Source organism: Microtus oregoni, unplaced genomic scaffold, assembly GCF_018167655.1.
Source record: "Microtus oregoni isolate MIOR12 unplaced genomic scaffold, Mior012 000017F_ref0000208, whole genome shotgun sequence".
Lineage (NCBI taxonomy): Eukaryota > Metazoa > Chordata > Mammalia > Rodentia > Cricetidae > Microtus > Microtus oregoni.
The window spans coordinates 28,804,499-28,827,505 of NW_024543076.1; the positions used below are offsets into that span (position 1 = coordinate 28,804,499).

General features: G+C 38.7%; 1 protein-coding gene across 1 annotated transcript in view; it reads left to right on the forward strand.

Annotated features, from left to right (window-relative positions):
* Prex2 (phosphatidylinositol-3,4,5-trisphosphate dependent Rac exchange factor 2) overlaps positions 1–23,007 on the forward strand; it is a 289,087-nt gene that overhangs the window by 160,647 nt on the left and 105,433 nt on the right. The window contains exons 24-27 of the mRNA XM_041667469.1: positions 602–824; positions 1,306–1,513; positions 20,153–20,332; positions 22,469–22,563. Coding sequence (XP_041523403.1) covers positions 602–824; positions 1,306–1,513; positions 20,153–20,332; positions 22,469–22,563 — 706 coding nt within the window. The remainder of the gene's footprint in view (positions 1–601; positions 825–1,305; positions 1,514–20,152; positions 20,333–22,468; positions 22,564–23,007) is intronic.

The following is a 23,007-nucleotide window of genomic DNA, read 5'->3' on the forward strand; positions in this document are numbered from 1 at the left end:
CAAAGGCTTGGAAGAAGAGTGCACAACAGACTTCTGGCTGGCCCCAGCTATAAAGGCCACCCTCCTGGCAGGGTGTACTGGAAGCCCATCCTTCCACTCTGGGCCAGCACCTCCTTAGCTTGCAGCTGGGTCTGCACAGACTCACGCATTGGGTGGCTTTCGGATGGTGCCTGGGATGACCCCATCTTCTTCTACCTTTGACCACCTATAGCTGTACTGTTTTGCTGACTTGCCTAGTTTTAAAACTCCACTTTCTGCTCTGGTGCCCTTCCTGTATGTTTCTCTGTCGGGCTCTCTCAGCTCCTGGGACCATGGGGACCCAGTGCTAAGAAGTTGTGTTGTCACAGAGGTTCATTCTTTCTAGGCCCCAACTCACAGTCACAGCTTCAGCTAAGCTATCACCTTTGCTGTCTGTATGGTTTGCTTTAATGGGATGTTCGGGTTTTGAAACAGCCGTGTAAATTCTGATACTATAATCATTTTACTTTATCCAGGTTGATAAGCTTTAATTTCCTTTTGAGTTTGTTATGATTGATGTACATGAGATAGCCGAGTCATTACTGTGTGGCCAACTGGTTTCCATTGCTTCTTTAATTTGCAGTTCTCTCGGGTTCTGAAGAACAGAGCCTGGCCCACCTTTAAGCAGGCCAAATCCAAGATCTCCCCACTGCACAGTAGCGACTTCTGCCCGACCAACTGCCATGTCAACGTGATGGAAGTTTCTTATCCTAAGACATCAACTTCCCTGGGGAGTGCCTTCGGGGTTCAGCTGGATAGTAGGAAGCATAATTCTCATGATAGAGACAATAAATCTTCAGAGCCTGGTATGTTAGCTTTTGAAACTTTATCAATTCAAGAGTAGGACTATCTATGTGTACTTCTTAAAATCTGGTAGATTCCCGGTGTTCACGGAAGTCTCTGTTTTCATAAAGGAAGAATTCCTTGTTTATGCTTAGATTATTTTATTTAAGTATATATAGAATAAAGACAGGTAAGACTTTCAGTATTTCTCTTTAAGAAGGAGGAATTCCCTTACTTTCATTATATGTATAGTTCATCTTGCCATGAAAAATTCATAATCTGAAATGACGGTTGCTTTGAGAACAGTAAGGAAGTACAGGAGAGGGACACATGAAGATGATGGCAATCATTGCAATAGGACATGTGAATTAATTCTATTTGTAGTTAATTTTTGAATTAAATTTAGCATTGGATTAACATTTTGTTATATATGAACTTGGGCTTCTAAAATTTGGGGGGCTACGTAAGTAGACGTTAAATGATGGAATGATTTGAACTCCTCAGGGAAACTGAGCCCCATGGTCTACATTCAACACACAATCACAACCATGGCAGCCCCTTCGGGCCTGTCTCTGGGACACAAAGATGGCCATGGACTGCGATATTTATTGAAAGAAGAAGACTTAGAAACTCAAGACATCTATCAGAAACTGCTCGGCAAACTCCAGGCTGCACTGAAGGAGGTGGAGATGAGCGTTTGTCAAATAGACGAGTAAGTATGCTATTTGTGCCATGCCTAGAAGTTCCCATCAGTAAACGTTATGCAGTGCGTGATTTCTGAAAAATATGTTTATTACTCATGGGAATTTTGTGCCAACCATAAAGATCTGTTCCATTTCACCTTATAAGTGGTACGAAAAGGCAATTCACATGGATAGGAATTTTAAGAAATCATTTAATTTTGAAAGAAAAATTGACACAGGAAGAAAATTGTCATTGATACATTGTCATTTAAACATTGAAACATGTTTAAAGCTGAGCCCACTGGCAGAAGTCTGTAGTCCCAGCTATTTGTGGAGGCCAAAACAAGGGGATCACAAGTTTAAGGCCAAACTGGGTTACATGGGGAGTTCAAGACCAATCTGGGCAACTTAGAATGACCCTGTCTTAAAATAAAGAGTGAAAAAAGGCCGGGGGAGGAGTAATACATCAGTAGGAGAACATTGGCCTTTGTGCATGAGACTTCATGTCCAATTCTGAGTACCAAGGGGCAGTGTGCATTTAAAAACGTTCTAACTAAAAATGGGGATTTCTTTCTTGTGTTTTGCAATTCAGAAAACAATATTTACATATGTTTCCCAGAGATATTAATAATTGGCATAGAATATAGTGTAAAATATTCTTAACATATATTAAGTGAGTTAAAGTAAAAACTATGTATTTTTAAGATCAATAATTTTTTTTGTTCTAATTGAATTAATAGACCAATCATTTGGATGTGTTAGCCAAGGTAAGATGGAGATAATTCACAATCTCCTTTGTAACTGGACTCATTTTTTTTTAATGTAAGAATTTGATACTTGAGATAACTATGCTCCACAAGGTGGCATATCATATTTTTGTGTGTGATTATGTCTCCATCTAGCAGTTTGGTATCATAAAGAAAAAGTATCTTTTGAAAAAGATCAATTTCTCATGCATAAAAGTACGTGGATAATAATAATAAATTTCAAATTTATGTGAAAATGTAGAAATTAATAAGGAAAGCATCAACATCATACCAAATATACTTGCTTATGTTTTCAAGGAGTAGACATTACTCAGTGTGTTTAGACCTGATAAGATTCTAAAAATTCTACAGATGCCTTTATCCTATATGTTTTATAAGGTTGATGAATGAAATTGCCAGTATATGTGGAGTAAATACTTTACACAGATACATCACCCTGCACTTCCATGGACAGCTCTGTTTAGTTACAAAATGTTTAGACTATGTTCCCCACTTTCTACAGTCTGACATACTGATAAAGTTACTATTAACATTTCTCTGAGGTTACATAGCTTTAAATTTTAGAATCAAAAGCAAAAGTTTGAAGATGTACCACGTTTTAAAAAAATCAAGTTATTGGGGCTGGGGAGACCTCTCAGGGGGTAAGAGCACTTGTGGCTTTCCAGAGAACCTGAGTTCATTTTCAAGTACATCAGGTGACTCACCACCATATGTAATTCCAGCTTCAGGGAGCCCAATGCTCCTGCCCTGTGTGGGTACCTGCACTCATACACATATACTCACATGCAGCCACATGTACCGATACATAATTAAAAACAATGAAATTAAATCTTTAAAAAGGAAATTTAAAATTCTCACATTTCCAAAATCATCTTCAAATGCTGTGTACTCTGCTCTTTTCTGGAGATTCATGAATAATTTTAAGTTAGAATTTCATTTTTTTGCCTCTAGTGAACTAGGTTTTTAAATTATGCATGAATTTTGAAATATTGAACTGTAGCTTGTGAATTCATACAAATGAAACAAATGGACTGAGGTCGTCAAGACGACAGAGGACTATTAACCCATAGCATCATATCTTTGAATTGTCTTGGACTCCTGTGACAAAGAAGTTACCTTAAGGCCTTATATATCCTTTAATTTAATAAATGGGGATTTGTTACATGACATGTTCTATTTCAAAAGCCCATTTCATCTCCTCCTTTCCCTTGAGATAAGAAGGACACATGTAAATGGCTCTTTGTCATGGGCGCTGCATCCTGGAGTTTATCTCTTAAAGGAGCTTTAGCGAACACCTGCACCAGTCAGTCCTATATCTCCACCCAGGCCAAGAATTATTATTCCACCTTGGCCTCTGTCAAAAGCAGTGTTACTGATGTGTCAGGGCACTGAGGGCCAACTCTTCCTGATGTTCATTCAAACTTGGTTTATTTGTTCACATTTTCAAGTTTCAAGTCATGTACTTCCAAGTAGATATCTTTTCTTTTCTTTTTTTAAAAGAGGTGACATTTTTACTTTGAAGATGTGGTGGCCTATGGATGTAGCTCCTCACACACAGTTGGATGAACATAAGGCTCTTCTGAAAGCTCACATTTTTTTGAGCATCTTAAGCTATGTAATAATGAAGATTAAAATCAAGAATTTCATCAAGGATGACATTTTTATTACAGTCCAATACCAAAAGATTTCCAACTTTTTTTAAAAGATACTTGGATAAAAGTTCTATGTTCTATGGAGAAAAGCATGACACAGTACAATAAGTTATGTTAGATGCTATTCTGTTCTACTGAGATTGCTTTAAATACTTATATTTTTCGTTGAAAATGGATTCTTTTCTCACATAATATATCCTGTTTACTGTTTCTTCTCCCTAAGTCCTCCAAGTTTCCTCGTCTCCTATTCTATTTGGATTTGCTTTCTTTCTCTGAAAAGAACAGGTTTCTATGAGATAGTAATAAAATATAACAAGATAAAATATAAGGTAAAACAAAACCTGTCAAAACCTGTGGAATTTGGACAAGACAAACCTACAGAAGGAAAGACCTCAAGAGAAGGTACAAGAATCAGGGACCCACTAGTTACAAACTCAGGAATCCCATAAAAATGTGAGTGGAAGTTTTATAGAAGTCGTGTGTGTGTGTGTGTGTGTGTGTGTGTGTGTGTGTGTGTGTGTGAATATGACCTGGTGCAGACCTATGCAGGCCCTATGTATACTGATTAAGTCTCTGAGTGCATCTGAGCTTTGCTGATGTTGATTTAAAGGGCCTTGCTTCCTTGGAGTCTTCTATCTCCTCCTATCTCCTCTGGCTCTTACACTCTTCCTTATTTTCTTTTTTTTATTTTAATAAATTTATTTCTTAATATATTTTACATCACTGCTGTAGTTCCCTCGTCTTCTCCCAGACCCTCCCTCTACACCCCCCCTTTGTTCCCATCTCTTCATGGCAGGTCTCCCATGAGTATCAACAAAACATGACATACTAATTTGCATGCAGTAAGACTAAGCACCTTCCCATGTATTAAGCATGGGCAAGGTGACCCATTATAAGGAGTAGGGTCCCAAAAGTCAGTAAAAGAGTTGGAGACAGTCCCTGTTTCCACTGTTAGATGTCCAACAAGAGGACTAAGCTAGACAACCGCAACATCTATGCAGAGTGCCGAGCTCGGTCACATACAGGCTCCCTGGTTGTCAGTTCAGTCCCTGTGAGCCCCTATGAGCCCAGGTTAGTTGATTTTTTGTGTTTCCTTGTGATGTCCTTGACACTTCTGGCTCATATCCTTTCTCCCTTTCTTCAGCAGGATTCCCCAAACTATGCCTAATGTTTGGATATGGGTCTGCATCTGTTTCCATCAGTTGCTGGATGAAGCCTCTCTGATGACAAATGAGCCAGGCACCAATCTGGACACAGGAGATGGCCAGTTCAGGCTCATATTCACTGTTGCTAGGAGTCCGAGTTGGGGTCATCCTTGTAGATTCCTAAGAGACTCACTTGTACCAGGTTTTTACGTGACCCCAAAATGCATCCCCCTTCCAGTAGTCTCTCTCAGTATTCTCCCCCTCCAACATATCCCCAACCTCATTGCTCATATTTTCATCCCCACCCTCCCTCAATTCCCTCACCAAAGCTCATCTATTTTCCCTTCCTGATCAAGGAGTACCCTCTCCTGAACCCTACTTGTTACCTAGTCTCCCTGGGTCTGTGGATTGTAGCATAGTTATCCTTTATTTTACAAATAATATCCAGTTATGAAGGAAACATCCATATACAATGTTTGTATGTCTCAGTCTGGGTTACCTCATTCAGAATGGTTTTTCTCCAGTTCCATCAATTTATCTTCAGATTTCCTGGTATCCTTGTTTCTAACATCTGAGTAATACTTAATTGTGTAAATGTACCATATTATCCATTCCTTGGTTGAGGGACAGACATCTAGGTTGTTTCTAAGTTCTGGCTATTACAAGTAAAGCTACTGTGAATATAGCTAACAAATATCCTTGTGGTGTGATTGAGCATCTTTTGGGTGGGTGTATGCCCAGAAGTGGTATAGCTTGGTCTTGTGGTAGGTTGATTCCTAGTTTTCTGAGAAACTGCTATGCTGACTGTCATTTGTGTTTTTGATCTTAATCATTGTGACAAACGTAAGTTGGAATCTCAGAGTCATTTTGATTTGCATTTTTCCCTGATGGCTCAGGATGTTGAACGTCTGCAGTATTTCTCAGCCATTTGAGATTCTTTGCTGAGAATTCTTTGTTTAGATTTGTACTCCTTTTTTTAATTAGATTATTTGGTTTTGTGATATCTAGTTTCTTCAATTCTTTATATATTGTGGAAATCAGTCCTCTTTCGGATGTGAGGTTGGTTGAGAAGATCTCTTTTCAATCTGTAGTTTGCCATTTTGTGCTATTGATGGTATTCTTTGTCTTACAGAAACTTTTCACTTTAATGAGGTTCCATTTATTAATTGTTGATCTGAGTGCCTATGCTCTTGGTGTTCTGTTTTCAAGAAATTGTCTCCTGTGCCAGTGCATTTGAGATTATTTCTCTTCTATCTGGTTCAGTGTATCTGGGTTTATGCTTAGGTCTTTGATTCACTAGGACTTTAGTTTTGTGCATGGTGATAGATATAGATCTATTTGCATTCTTCTACTTGCCGACATCCGGTTCTGTCAGCATCATTTGTTGAAGGTGCTTTCTTTTTCTATTTACTGATTTTGGCTTCTTTGTCAAAGATGTCCATAGGTCCATCTGGGTCTTTGGTTTAATTCCTTTGATCCATCTCTTTGTTTTTATGCCAATATCATGTGGTTTTTATTACTATAGCTCTGAAAAAGGGCTGTTAAGAATTGTTAGGGATTTTAATGGGGATTGCATTGAATATATAAATTGTTTTTGGTAAGATGGTCATTTGTAATATGTTAATCCTACTAATTGTGAACATGGGAGATCTTTCCATTTTCTGATACCCATTTGAATTTGTTTCTTACAAGACTTCAAGTTCTTCTCATAGAGGTCTTTCACTTGCTTGGTTAGAGTTACCACAAGATATTTCATGTCATTTGAGAATATTATAAATGGTATTGATTTTTTTAATTTCTTTCTCAGCCCTTTTATCATTTGTATATAGGGGAGCTACTGATTTTTTAAAACTAATTTTGTATATAGCCACTTGACTAAATGTGTGTATCATCTGTAGAAGTTCCCTGGTAGAGATTTTGGTATTGTTTATATATACTATTATATCATCTGAAAATAATGATACTTTGACTTCTTCCTTTCTTATATGTATCCTCTTGATTTCCTTCAATTGTCTAATTGCTTTAGCTAGAACTTCAAATATTATATTCAATAGGTATGAAGAGTGTGGACCAACTTGTCCCACAAGAAACACAGGCAACAGATAATCTTACACCAGCAAAACATGAAGGGAAACATAGAAACACACAGAGATGTCATTTTTTAAACAGCTGAGTCAAATTATATAAATGTAACAACATTTTCTTTATTTATTCTTCTATTGAGGTACATTTAGTTTGCTTTCCAGCTATTATGAATAGAACAGCAATGAACCTGGTTGCACCAATGTCTTTGTAGTAGGATAACATGTCCTTTGAGTTTATGCCCAAGAGTGGTATAGCTGAATCATGAGGTAGATCCATTACCATCTTCTTCAGGTTATGTTGCACTGATTTCTGTAGTGGCTCTATAAATTTGCACCTAGACCAGCAATGTATTTGTGTTCCTTTTACTCTGCATTAAAAAATCATGTGTTTATATATGTGTGAATTTATGTCTTAGTCTTTAGTTCAATTTCATAGATCAACTCTTCTATTTTGTACTAATATGTTGTTTGTATTATAATAGCTACAGAAGTACAACTTGATATGGGGGATGGGGATACCTCTAGAAGTTCTTTTATTATGTAGGATTGTTTTGACTATCCTGGCTTTGTGTATGTGTGTTTCCATATGAAGCTGAAAATTGCTCTTTCAAGACATGTAAAAAATTACACTGGATTTTTTTTTTTGATGGGGTTTGTATTGAACCTGTAGATTGCTTTTGTGAGGATGGTCATTTTAATGTTAATCCTACCAATCCATGAGCATGGGAGATCTTTTTATCTTTTGATCTTTTCTTTAAATTCTTCTTTCAATGAAGTTTTTATCATACAAGTCTTTCACTTGCTTGTTAGAGTTATTCCAAGATATTTTATAATGTTTAAGGCTATTGTGAAAGGTGTTCTTTCCCTTATTTCTTTATCAGTGTTTGCCATTTGTATATAGGAGGGCTACTTTTTTGTGACTTAATTTTGTATCCAGCTATGTTGCTAAAATTGTTTATCAGCTGTAGTTTTCTGTTATAATTTTTCTGTTCATTTATGTAAACTATCATATCATCTATAAATAAGGTACTTTGGCTTCTTTTCCAATTTATATTCCCTTGTTCTCCTTCAATTGCTTAATCTGAGACTTCAAGTACTTATACTGAATAGATATGGAAAGAGTGGACAACCTTGTTTTGTTCCTGATTTTAGTGGCATTGCTTTGAGTTTCTCTCCATTTAAGTTGATGGTGGCTATAGGATTGATGTGAACTGCCTTTACTATGTTGAAGTATGTCCCTTGTATTCCTAATATCCCTTGGACTTAGATCATGAAAGGGTGCTTGATTTCTTCAAAGACCTTTCCTGCATTTGGTGAGATGGTCATACTTTTTTTTGTCTTTAGTTTGTTTATGTGGCAGATTATGTTTTATGTATGTTAAACCATCTCTGTGTCTCTGGGATGAATCTTACTTGATCTTTGTAAATGAACAGAATGTTTCTTCTGTTTAAATTTTATAGAATAATTTGAAGAGTATTGGAATCAACTCTTCTTTGATACTGGTAGAATCTATATGAAAACTATCTAGCTCTGGGCTTTTTGTTTTGAAAACATTTAATATTTACTTCTATTTCTGTTGGGTTTCTAGGTCTGTTTAAATTTCTATCAAATCTTGATTTTTCTTTGGAAGTTGTATCTATTTGTTGGCAGAGGTTTCTGTCCGCTCAGTCCCACAACTGTTCAGTCCCAAAGAAACACACAGAGGTCTACATTAATTACAAACTGGTTGGCCTATTAGCTCAGGCTTCTTATTAAATAACTTTTACATCACAAATGAACTCATATTCTTACCTGTGTTAGCCATGTGGCTTAGTATCTTTTATCAGTGAGGCATTCTCATCTTTCTTTCTCTGTGGCTGGGTGGTAACTGCAGACTAAGCCTTTCCTCTTCCCAGAATTCTCCTATTCTGGTTGCCCTGCCAAGACTTTCTGTCTGGTTACTGGCCAATCAGCGTTTTATTAAACCAATACAAGTGACAAATTTTTACAGCATATAAGAACATTATCCTACACTATCTATTGAGATAATTTTCATTCTTTTAGATATTTTGATGTGTGGAGTATAGGATTTTTTAAGTATATCCTTATGATTCTCTTGATTTTTTTTTCAGCATCTCTTGTTATGTCCCCTTTTCATTTCTAATTCTAGTTTTTTGGAAATTCTCTCTCCTCATTTTACTTCAATTGGATAAAAATCTGTTGATCTTATTGATTTTTTTCTCAAAGAAACAACTCTGTTTCACTGACTCTTTGTATTTTTTTTTGTTCTTGTTGTTGTTTCTATTCTATTGTTTCTATTGATTTCTAACCTAAGTTTGATTATTTCTTGCCATGAACTCCTTTTGGATGCAATTTCTTTTTGTTCTAGACTTTTGAGATGTGCTTTTAAGTTGCTAGTATGAGATCTTTCAGTAGATATTTATTTACTTATTTATTATTTTATGTAGGCACTTAGTGCTATGGACTTACTTCTTAGAATTGCCTTCATTGTGTCCCATAAATTTGGGTATATGTGTATTCATTTTCATTCAGTTCTAGAAAGCATTTAATTCTTTTTTAACTTAATGTCTGGGCCCATTTTTCATTCAGCATTTTTCATTATTTGTGTTTCTCTTGTCGATATCCAGCCTCCATCCAGGGTGGTCAGATAGGATGCAGAGTGTTATTTCACTTTTCATGAACCTATTGAGACTTTCTTTGTGTCCAAGTATGTGGTGAAAGTTCCTTGAAGTATAGAGAAGAAGGTTTGTTCTTTTGTGTTTAGATGAAATATTCTGTAGATATTGTTAGGTCCTTTAGTCTTATAAGGTCTGTTAGCATCAGCACTCTCTGGTTAGTGTTTGAGTGAGCTGTCTATTGAGAGTGGGGTCTGGAAGTTTCCCCATTATCAGTGTGTGAGAGTCAATACCAAAGATATGGTAGTGTTTCTTTTGCCAAGGTGGCTGTTCTTGAATTCGGGGGATAGATTGTAAAAATTGCAGTGTCCTCTTGGTGGGTTTTGTCTTTGATGATTATGTAATGCTTTTCCCTATCTCCTCTGGTTGGTTGTGCTGGAAGTCTATTTTGTTAGACATTAGAATGGTTACACCACCTTGGTGTTTAGGTCCATTTTCTAGGAATTTTTGTTTTTTGATCCTTTATTCAGAGGTAATGTCTATCCTTCATTTTAAGGTGTGTTTCTTGGATGCAGCAGAAGAATGGATCCCATTTTTTTATATCTGTTCTGTTAGTCTGTATCTTTTTATTGAGGAATTGAGACCACTGATGTTGAGAGCTATCAATTATAGTGATTATTATTGTTGATGTTTCCACTCTTCTGAGATTATTTATTCACTGTATTTTCTTGGGTGCAGTAAACCTCTTTAGGTTGGAGTTTTCCTTCTAGCAAACATCTATAGTGCTGGGTTTGTAGATATATATTGTTTAAAATTTTACTTTATCATGGAATATTTTGTTTTATCCAATGGTGATTGAAAGTTTTGCTGTGTAGAGTAGTTTGTTCTAGTATCTGTGGTCTCTTTGAGTCTGCAGCACAGTGGTCCAGGCCCTACTGGCTTTTAGAGTCTCCACTGAGAAGTCAGGTCTAATTGGTCTGCCTTTATATGTAACTTGATCTTTTTCCTTGATTGCTTTTAATATTCTCTTCTTTGTTCTGTGTGTTTAGTGTTTATATTATTATGGGTTCAGGGCACTTGGTTTTCTGGTCTTGTGTATTTGGTGTTATGTACACTTCTTATGCCTGGCTGGGCATCTCCTTCATTAGTTTAGAAAAATTTTCTACTATGACTTTATTTTGAAAATATTTTGTTTCTTTGACCTAGATTTTGTCTCCTTCCTCTTTTCCCATTATTTGTCCATTTTTTTTATGGTGTTTGAGATTTCCTGGATGTTTTGTGCCATGATTTTTTTTTAGATTTAATATTTTCTGTGACCAGTATAATCTTTTTCTTCTATTGTTTTTAATGCCTGAGATTCTTTCTTCAATCTCTTATATTCTGTTGTTGAGGTTTTTCCCTGTGGTTCTTATTTGAGTTCCTGAATTTTTTATTTCCAGATTTGCCCTAGCTGGGTTTTCTTTATTGGTTTTATTTCCAATTCCCTGTCTTGAAAACTTTTATTCATTTCCTTCTACTTTTTGTATACATTTTTATAGATTTCTCTAAGGGATTCATTCATTTTTCTCTTTAAGGACCTCCATTATATTTATAAAGAACATTCAGACCCTGCAGTGATAGTGTTTCTGAGCTCTAGTGGAGACATATTGTCCTGGCCGTTACTATGTTTTTAGTCTGGTATCTAGGTTGAGAAGGGGAAGATTGTAATTCTAGGTGCTAATATCACCTAGATATTATCTAGGTTGTTATCTTTGTTGGATTATCTTTGTTGGGTGAGTGCATAGTTCCTTGGTTTCTGTTTCAGTCTCTGGTTCTTGGGTGAGTGTGGTGTCTGTGCTGCCTGGTCAGAAATTCTTCTGGGATGCAGATAGATGAGACTACTCTGGGGAGAGGGGCTCCAGGGAAAATGTGTTTGGGGTATGGGGGACTGACACTTAGATAAATGGGCTGGGCTGGGGAGGTGAGGGATGTTTACTGCTTGGTTAGATCCCTGGGAATGTGGATGAACAGAGAGGAGCAATCATACCAGATTTGCTGCAGAGCTGGAGATGAGACAGGGGATTGGCTTTGGAGAAGCAGAGGGAGAGGTGAAGATCTGCAGTTAGCCTGCCTGCCTGCTTCCTAGGCCAGAGTGCAAGTAAATGTATTTCCAAGAAAAAAAATATATATATATAAATTACCGCATTGCTTCGCTTGGTCTTTGATCCTTATATTTAAAGGACTAGTTTTAGAAATGGCTAGGTTCCGGCAAACTGCAACTAATTAACATGACACATTTTTAGTTGTGATTTCCCCATTCTGCTACTGTGCAAGCCTTTGCCAGTTCTGTGTGCTTATTCGAAAAGCAACAAGACATGAACAATGGCTGGAGAAGTGAATTTGGTCTTCCTCATGAACAGCCTGTAATTTAATTCTAAATATAAACATCTTCCACATGATTTGATTTGCAGCATAATCTCTTTAAAACAATACAGTTGTCCAAATGCCTGCGTTCCCCATTGCTCTTAGAATTCAGAAATGCTGCCGCGCAATTCGAGCTTAACAAGTTATTTAAAAAACTTGTTACCGGATCATCTTCTCACCACGTGATAATTATCCTTGGTCAGGGTGAAGAAGCAGATGCTGTGATAACAATAGTGAAAGTGCCTCATAAGATCCCATAGGCAGTCCTCCTAGAAGCCATTTATTCCTACACGACCTGGTAATGTGGTTGTCTTACTTTTATGTCTGTGTACCCTATCATCCAATCACTTCTAGAAATCAATTTTTCTGTCACATAGACATTTTACTTAATCCTTCTACTCAGTTTCAGATCTGTAGATGGAAACGAGGTGAATTTTCTTTGCTGTAACATGATAGAAGGGCTGATTTGATGAGAGCTTCTTGGTTTCTGTTGCACACTGGGAAGCTGAATGATTTTTGCCTTTAACTGAGTTGTTAAAACAATTCACAGGAGGTTCTAAATTTTTGATAAGAGTTGAAAATAGAGACTCTCTGTATTCTGCATAGCACAGAGCAAATGGGGAGAGCGTGGGCATTGCACAGTAAGGATGGGAACCTTGAGAGCAAGCCTTGTTCTGCAAGTGTCAGCTATCCCAAGATTGAGTGATGAGTTACTATATGGCAGCAAAGTTGGTCCCTGGGGTTGCAGTGTTGTTGTGGGAGTTATGTTTGAAGCATTTCATTTGTAAATTTACAAACAGAAGCATACTTTCTTAAAAATCTTTCCAAGTGCTCCTGGAAAGGATACACTGCACTTTTATACTCACTGACATGCTTCATTATCGTAGTTATTTGTGATTGTTGGGTGGAAAGGCATCTCCAAGTTACTTATAATTAAACACTTCTAAGACTGTACTGTAGTTTTCTTATACTTAACCCTTTTCACCCCTTTACCTACCAAGGCTTCTCCCAACAACAAAGTGTTTTCCAACTTTTCAATTCATCAAGTCAGAATTCAAATACTACCTTTGTCTTTGTCCGTCTTTTTTTTTCTCCACTTATAGTACCTCATTAGGCATGTTCATTAGACCTCTGAATATGTCCCTGAATGTTGCTTTAGACTGAGTCACCTTCTTCTCTCTCTGGTGTCACTGGAGAGTTGCCCAGCTGAGCCTCTTTCTACATTCACAGATGCTGGAGAGAACCAGTGTGATGAATCAATCTGGTCCTCTCCTAAAACCATAAGCAGCATTACATTGTAGTTTAAATTACATTCATCACTTGATATCCAGTAGAGATGGCACCCAAAGCTCCTAACAGATACCAAAATCTCAAGATGTTCTCATTTCTTACGTAAAATGGAAATGACTTGTGTATAACACACTTATTCTTTTGTATATTAAATTACTTCTAATTCCTTATATTTACTACAATACAAATTCTAAGTAAATAGTTATGGTACTGTACTGTTCAGGGAATAACGTCAGGAAAATGTTGCACATATGCAATGCAGGAAGAATGCTTTTTAGGCATATTTTTAATCAATGGTTTGTAGTAGTAAGAGCGGCAGGGCTGCATCCCCGGCACCCGGCCGCCCACATGGCTAGCTCTAGCTTATGCCCCGAAATAATTACACGGAAACTGTATTCTTTTAAACACCGCTTGGCCCATTATATATAGCCTTTTCTCGGCTAACTCTCGCACCTGGACTAGCCCATTTCTAATAATCTGTTTAGCCCACGAGCTGGCTTACCAGGAATGATCTTAACCTGCATCTGCCTGGAGTGGGAGAATCATGGCGACTCTCTGACTCAACTTCTTTCTCCCAGCATTCTGTTCTGTTTACTCCTCCTACCTATGTTTTAACCTATGAGGGCCAAGCAGTTTCTTTATTGCTTAACCAATGAAATCAACAGATTGATATATGACACTCCCACATCACTTCCCCTTTTTCTGTTTAAACAAAAAAAGGAAGGCTTTAACTTTAACATAGCAAAATTACATATAACAAAACAGTTATCAAGCAAGAATTACAGTTACAATATTTATATCTATTTTATCTTTTATCATAACAATGGAAAACTATAACTACCTATCTATTCTTCAACTCCATCAAAGACTCCAGAAGGATATAATATTACCTAAGCAAACAAGAAATCCAAACTCTAGAAATGAGACATCTCGCTGCCTGTACAGCCACCCAAAGTTCCTCTGTACCATTGGGGCATCCATCTTCAGCCTTCAGGCCCATAGTATCCAGCAGACATTTTCATCAAGCAGGAAATTCCAAAGATAATTCAGTCACTTTCTGCTGTATCCTGCAGAATGTCTCGCAGACTCTTTCATGAGTCAGGAACCCCGAAAGACCATCTCACCTTTAGGCAAGTTCAGCAGTCATCTCTCTGCGGGTTCTTTGTGTCCAGTTTATGCAACAGTCCAGGCAAGAGCAGTTTCTTGCCCAAATGGCTATCAAACTCCATAAGAATCCTCTTCGATGCCCATCTTCCTCTCGAAGTAGATTGGTGCCTCCAGGAGCAGATATGTCTCATTGTCATGAAAAACCCTAAGATATTAAAATATTTTAAATGCCATATTCTGCAGTCTTTGAGAGATATGAAGAATGTCTATCTAACTGAAATGTATCTCTATATATCTAGAAAATCTAACTAACATGACTACAAGCTTGACTATTACTGATGATTATCCATTAACCTATATTTCTTAATTATACATTACATTTTTAAATGAACTACACAATCACAATACCTTAATCAAGATCAAGAAATACATATACATATAACAAAATTGACCTTAAAATCCATACCAATGCAAGTTATTCATACCTATATCGTTTCCCCCTTTAAATGTAAAAGAACATTTATAAACAATATTTTGGGAACATGGGCGCAGTTTTTTTCTCTCCAAACTGCTTCCTGCTGAATGGGGGCGCTGTTAATCAGATCATTTAGGGTGTAACCTGTGTGCCAGGTTTATCTCAGTTGGCAGTTGAGTGAAGTAATTTTTTGAGGGTGGTCTATCATACCATATCAGGATAGATGCAATCCACAGGGTCTGGTCCTCTGTGAAAACAAAAGAAGACCCTCTCCAAAGCATCATATCCTTAGACCCAAATTTTGAAATCGTAATACTCTTATATCCATTCTGGTTTAGCTTGGCAGCCCATGTAATGAAATGTCTCTCTGTACTTAGTTCCTTCACAGTCAAAAATTTTAAAGAAAACACAATGTACATAATCCAGACTCTCTGTGAATTTTCCATTTTTACATGGCTTATTTTTCTTTATTTCTTTTAATCTCTTAACTATCTGTACTCTGTCTCTTTAAAGACTTTACCTTTTTAAAAAAAAACCATTAACTTTATTCTCTATATTCTTTTTCTTCTCTCTCTCAAGCCTACGTACATTCATCCAACCGTGTGGTCTTTTATGTCTGAATCTGTTTTATTGTGAATCTGTAACATTTTTTTTTACTATCCAGGATCATTTCTTAAAATGTTAAGCAGTTCTTAAAAACTGAAGTTGCACCATGTACAGGTAATACGATACTAAGGTACAGCCTGTTTCCTGCCCAGTCTAAACCTTAACTGCGCTGTTTTTATGGTAATTACGGTAGTTCCTGCCTGAGACCAGGACAGTTCATCATGGCGGAGCTGAGCAGCTCCTGCCTCAGAGCCATTCAGTGCCCCTGAGCCACACACAGTTCCAGGCACACAGCAGTCCACATTGCCATCAAACAAGCCTTAGCACATTACTCCAAATGCTCCATTCAAAAGCTCTGTCTACCGCAGGAGCCAGACAGAGATCGCAAAGGCGGTACAGCCCAGAAAGCCAGCATTTTAAAACAGCCAGTTTTTTCCTGCTGCTGAGTCAGGAAAATTTCAAAATGGAGGACATACCATTTTGTGCTAGCTCTGGGGCAGCCAGGTAGGAGCGGCACTCAGCACTTTAGTTCTAAGACTGAGCATGCAGCACAGAAATTCTTTTCATCCAAATTACAGCCAAATCTGACAGGCAGAGCACTATGCAGTCTGAATGGCGGCAGGAATCCGCCATGCTCTTTCGCCTGCCTAAGCCTGATTCTGCCATCTGCCCAGGTGCAGGTGGGGAGTGCTGAGCCATTGGCATGGTCTCAGAGCACTCTCCTTCCGATCCCAAGTGGGAACACAAATATCCAGTCCCATAAAATCCATTGAAATGCTTTAAAGCCAGAGTTTGCACTGGCAGCACAGTCCTAGGAAGCCACACTTTAAAATGACGCAGCTTTTTTTGTGCTGCTGTTGCTGGATCAGGAAATCTCTCTACAGCATGCCACCAACAAACAGCAAAAATCTGTGTGAAATTCTCTCTCCCTTATTTTAAAGCCTTCTCAGATTTTTAAGTGGATTTTGTCCATCACGTAGGGCGCCGCGCCAATTGAAGGCGTAAGTCACAAACAATGCCACACCAGTTTGGAATTATGATTAATAGGGTGGTATTTATTTAAAGGGGAAAAAACTTACAGATCACCGTCCCAGACAACAGCCCTCTGCTCAACCAGGAAGGGAGTCTAGTTGCAGGTGGAGCAGGAAGTGAAGAGAGAGAGGAGAGGGAAGTGGCCACTTTTTTAAAGGGAGAGAGACCACACCCCAATGGGCTGGTATCTCAGTGGCTATAGGCTGGAGGAGCTGGAGGATCTCCCGCAACAATGGTTGTTGATTGAGTCCATGAACACACATAGACCCAGATAGCCAAATATAGGATCAAATCCATTTTTTCCAGCCTGCAAATTTCTGCCTCATCTGTCCCGTGTGTGTCTCACTGACCTCCAGCTTCTCTACTCCGTTTCTATCCTTGGAAAATGACAACTGCAGTCCTATATGAAGGTGATCTGCCTGGTGGGCACCGCTTCTGAGAAGGTCTGCATGGCCAGACAACCACTGGGACTTTCAAGAGTCAGGCTAAGAGAGATCCACAGAAAGAAAGTAGACTCTACTCTAGACTCTCCAGCCTTTCTCTGACATCGGGTTTCCACACACCACTTTTGTGTTGTGTCCCCCACCCTCCTTATGGTTCAAAGGAACACTGAAGTTCTCACAGATCCCAAGAACGAAGGCTTTCTTTACTCATTCTTCATATCCACCTTGGGCCATTATCCTCACTCGGAGCAGAAGGCAGGCATGCATTTTACTAGAATGCTATGGGGTATTATGCAAGAGAAAGGAATAAGGTGCTTTTACACAAGCATATAGGATTCTGCTGTCAGTAACACACACCCACCCAGTCATCTGACATTAGCTAAAGCAATTCACATAGATTAGCCCATCCTCTGATGACTAGGACGGTGTCTCCCACTTGGATATGTGCCTTAGTGACTGTCCTCCCTCTCCAGCTTGGAAGACATATGCAGAGACAGTAAATTCTATTCAATTTGCATTGTGTATGTTTTTGACAATATATGTCTCTCACCCCCTGCTCCAGCTAAAATAGAGTTAATGCCTACTTTATAAGGTAGACTTTAGATTTAAATTTTTTGATATTTATCATATTTACCATGTCTACTATTAGAACCAACAAACACTATGATGCTGGTATTTTGGAACACAGGTAGGTGAGTTATAGTGTGCACAGAGGTTGTTACCAATCAGTGTTTAATCCAAAGAAAACTGTTCTGGAGTACGATTCTGCTCAGGATTTAATTAATAGGGCTTTCGGTGGCTAGATGCATGTTCTCAATGAGCAAAAGCAAAGGAAAGCATTTTTTGCCTACACACAAAAATTATATGCTTTATTGGTGCTTCTCTGAATTTAGAAATGTTATGCAAATGATTTTTTCCCCCGCTATTTGTTTTGTTTGTAAACCTAAGCACTCATTCCCAGAGGGCCAGTAAAAGTACATTGCAACTGCTTAAAATGTGAATACAATTCTTATTACTGTGAGAAAATGTTTATGCACAGCCCCATGACTTTTAATTTAAAATACCCACAAGCACAGAGGGCTCCCCGCGAGATGGGAGGTCCTGCAGGTGCCTTTTGTCCTTGGTATGCGAGGCTCTTCTGTCTCTGCTTGGGTAATTGGGGTTAGTCTAACGTTTTCATCTTTTGGGGCAAAGGAGTGAATAAATGTGCAATCTGTCTTACAAGACCTAGAAATATCTTCCCAAACAGAGAAACTGTCTTTAAAAGAATTCATCACTTTGGGTTACTGAAAATGTTCAGAGTCTTGAGCAATGGAACTCTCAGGTTTTCTCTGGTGTCTAAAAGCTCTACAATGCCACACATTATTCAAGTTTCACCTCACAGTGAGAGCTTCCTCGACCAAACTGTGAAATAGTAGCTCTAAGTCGAATCTAGTGGGTCATGAACCTGCCACATGAGCAGGAGCTCTACCGTTAAGCCATGCCCACACCCAGTGCCTGCCTTTCTTCTGTTTATCTTCTAGAACTTTCCATTTGTCACCATCCCACGACCTGTAAAACTAGCTCTTTGTCACGTCCTCCTAGGGAAATCGACACTCCAACAAGGCAGAGGCCTTTGTGTGGTTTTTAAATACTACATTTACAGTATCACGAACAAAACATGTTTTTAACCAGTGAAATCCCTTACTTTGGATTTACTCAATGTACAGCATTGACTTTGATATCCCATGTAAAATATGTACAAGAGGTATGGGCGTTGTTGTTTTGAAATACCCAAAAAGGAGTGCTTGTTTGTTATGAACAAATGAGTATATGGATAATGTGCAATCGGTTGGAACTGAGTGCCATAGGTATTTTATATTTATGACCATGATTATTAGCTAAAAGAAAATCATCTATAGTCCATTAGTTCAGGTATAGTTTGAATTTATCTTGCAAGTTTGTAGCATGCTATTTGATAATAAAATCCATGTTTACGTTTGTGTAATTTTAAGTTAGATGGTTCTATCAGAAGCGTCACATACTCAACCTTCCAGCCGTAGAATTGTAACTACTCAGTCTTCACCAGGTTTACACCAACTCAAGGTATTATACCCTTGAGCTCAGTTGAAGAAAACCCTTTGGGCAGCCTTGAGCATTTCATCCTGACTGACTTGCCAGTGCAAGTGGCCCCTGCCTTTTAGCCTTATGTTGATGGTCACCCTGCTCAGTATCTTTAAGTTAATCCATGCAGAGCTCCTGCCTGTTAGAACAGACAGTAGCGATTAATGGTGTGGATTACCTCTATCAAACAGATAATGCTAGAGGCAGAAGTCAGAGTGGCAGCCCGGTCTTCAGGGTAGGAGGATGAGCCAGGGAGGATGTTAAAGGTTGGTTAATGCTTGTGGTTGCTAGTTCCTTGTATGACCTTTCCTGGGGAGGCAGGAACCAACATCAGAACTCCCAATATGGCACTAATGCCATACCAAAGAGCTGATTCCTCTCAAGTCTAGCTTGATTAAAGAATGAATTTAGGGGGGGGGAGTACTTAAGGGGGTGTATGCATAAAAGTAGTGTATAGGAGCATGGATGATTCAAGCTACATCACTGAAAGGCCTATCCTGGCATGGGGTGATGACTCACAAAAGCTCCATCCTTGAACTCCCCAAAGCTTGGAAACAGCTTCATTGAAGAGTATCCTCTCTCCAACTCTCCTTTGCTGAGACCCTGTGAATTATTAGCTTGGGAGACCTTCCTAACCCACTCAGCTTCCTTAACTGAGACTTAGAAGTCTCAGGATTGGATACAGCCTTTGTGTTTGATTGGTGCTGATGCAGGATTGGATACAGCCTTTGTGTTTGATTGGTGCTGCTCTCTCTGTTTCTTCTCAGCAATAAAGCCAGACTTTCTATGACACACACTTTACACAGAAACTATTTATTTGGCATTAAACACAGAAGCGTTCTGGAAATATTTGTAAGCCTATCACATTTAACAAATGAAAGAGTTATCTGTTTGAGCTAGTTTCAAAACACGCACTTATGTTCTTTAAACATGTCACATTGTGCAGCCTTCTGTCTTCAATAACGTATTCCCCTAAGTTGGAGCGTAAGACAACAGAGGGTGTGCTACCACCTGACAGCGACAATGACAAGGGAGAGAGAAACAGCAAACGCGTCTGCTTCAACATAGCAGGGGATGAGCAAGAGGACTCAGGCCACGACACCGTCAGCAACAGAGACTCCTACAGGTGAGCCATTCCTTGAAATGAAATTCCTCTCATTTCCTCAGCAAACTCAAGTGAGATTTTATGTCCTCTTCAAATGTCTTGAAAATAAATGTTGATGGTTGATTTTGTTTACTGCTGTTTCAAAATAACCACCAGTTCAAGCAGGACGGCATTGTCTTTAAAGTTGTTCTCATTAATGATCTGGATTTTTCTTCCCTCTCGCAGTGTGGCCCTGTTGTGCCAGAGTTGTTCTTACAGGCTGATTGTGTAACCGTGTAATAGCAATTGTCCAAAATGTCCTTCTGATTGTGATTTATTAGCCGGCAAAGAGCAGTCCTTTTCGCCCTGTTTCCCTTGTCTTTGTTATATATTGCACTTCTATGTCCAGCTTTGTGTTTGTTTCCTCTAGGGGCTGTTTCTGTAGTAGTTAGCCGTGACTGATAGCATAAAGTGCCCCGACTGGCTGACGTGGACGACAGAATTTGTATCGTAGCTCTGGCACCCGGAAGCCTGACCAGGATGTTGGCCGTGTTGGTTCCTTCTGAGGACAGTGAAGGAGCCGACTCCAGGCCTTCACTTGTCATTGTCCCACAGCTGTGTCCTCATGTGAACCCTCACGAGAGATCCCCTTCTTATAGAGCAGCAGTCATATTGGATTAAGAGCCCCTCAAAATGACCTTTCGAAGGCTATCTCCTTCAATTTGGTCACATGTTTGAGGTACTGAGGTGTTAGATTTCAACTTCAGAATTTGGGGCAAACAGTTCGTCCAGCACTCCTTCCTGCTCAGGGGTTCATCTGAGGAGTTCCGTCACTGGACCCTGTCACCAGGATTCTCACCTGAGCGCTTTCTCAACCGGCCCCATGCACTGTGTATGCAGCTTCAGCATCTCTGGTTTGACTTACATTAGTTGAAGGAAAAGTTCACTCTTGTCCATAGTATTTCCAATGGAAAACATCGTGTTAGTGTTAATTGTATCAAAATTATTCTCGTCAGGTAGGGTTATCCAAACTAGTAATTAACAGTTGCATAGTTTTAGCAGAAGAATTTAAAATAATCCCCTACAGCCTCCTGGAGTGGTAGATTCTGATAGTAGCTCCATTTAATACATGAAGATGCAGAGGTCCATGGAGTTAGGATAAATATTCACCTTGGCAACCAGGGGCCTCGCTTCATGGCTTCTTGCTTAAACAGTCTGCCATCCTAATTTTTATTTTCCAAAGAGGATTTTAACAACTACGTCAAAGTTAATTATTCCTGGAGATTTAATAATGAATTGAACATCTTTATTATATCATTTAGTTCTGGCATCTGAACGTACCAGCGCACTCCATCCTAGCATCCTGTAGTTTCTCTCCTGGGGAAACCACATTTCCAAAAATACCTCTGCCTCACATCCTAGTCATCAGAGAGTTAAAATCACCCCCACATTCTCCCTCTGGAATACCATAGAAATTTTAAATGTAGATTAAAATCAAATCCTTATTTTTACTCTAAGAGGTTAAAAAAAAATCTCTGGCACTGTTTCTAAACTCTGAATTATCCTCATAATCACACAGCATCTACAACATTTTTTTCACAGATATTCTTTAGTTTTAGCAGTTTCCAGTGCTATGTTGTTCGTGCGTGGAGACAGATGAGGTCGCTGCTGTGGGGACTTCGAGGTGTCCCCAGCAACCTATAACACAAACGACCAGAAAGGAAAAAGAGAAGTAATAAACTAGACTTTGTCAGAAACTTCTCTGAGCACTGTTATTAAACAGATAATGAAGGCAGCATTTTCAAAAAATTCTCTTAGAAATCAATGATCTGACAAGAAAATTTGAAATGTTTGAATTTCCAAGAATGCCTTTAGAAACTGAGACAAATTGAGTTGAACAGGTTTCCTTTTCTCTTAACGTTATATAGAACACACTGATAAAGGTATCTGTGGCATAAATTTATGTGATAAGAAGGAGGTTGCAAGCATTCTTTTCACTGTAGTTTTAATTAGCACATAAAGCAATGACTTCCATTCAGACGTTCTCTCCTATCTCCCTGTGCTCTGCTCATAGTTGGCTCCTGCTCCTTCCTCTCTCTTGCCATCACACTGGAGTACAACCTGGGCAAACATATTCTTAAAGCAACATATGGCTCTTTTTTTTTTTTTTTTTTGCAGTGACTGCAATAGCAACAGGAACTCGATTGCCTCTTTCACAAGTATATGCAGCAGCCAGTGCAGCTCCTACTTCCACAGTGATGAGATGGACTCAGGTGGGCGTGATAGACAGCTTGTGCTCCTTGATGCTAGTAACATTACAGATGCCTATACAGGGGGCATTAATGTCTTCGATTCATTAGTCATTCTCAGTGGCCACCATATTGCATTGTAACTGTAAAACTACTTTCCAAATGCCAGTTATAAGAAAAGCACATTTAAAAGTCGTATTTAACATATGGCTTCTGACCTTACCCTTCATAGTCAAGGATTATAGGCACAATGGAAAAAATAAGTTTTTACCAAACACACTGGGCATGGATGTTTGGGTGGAGGCATGGGAAGTCATTTCAGCCTGAGGGTGTTTTTTGAAGGTATGTACATCCAAGGGAACCTTACATTTAGTCAACTGGGAGAGAGAAGTCAGGAAAAATACATGTTGATGCTTTATCCTTCCCATGAGGGGCGTTGCTTTGGACTGTTTCAGCAGCTTGATTCAA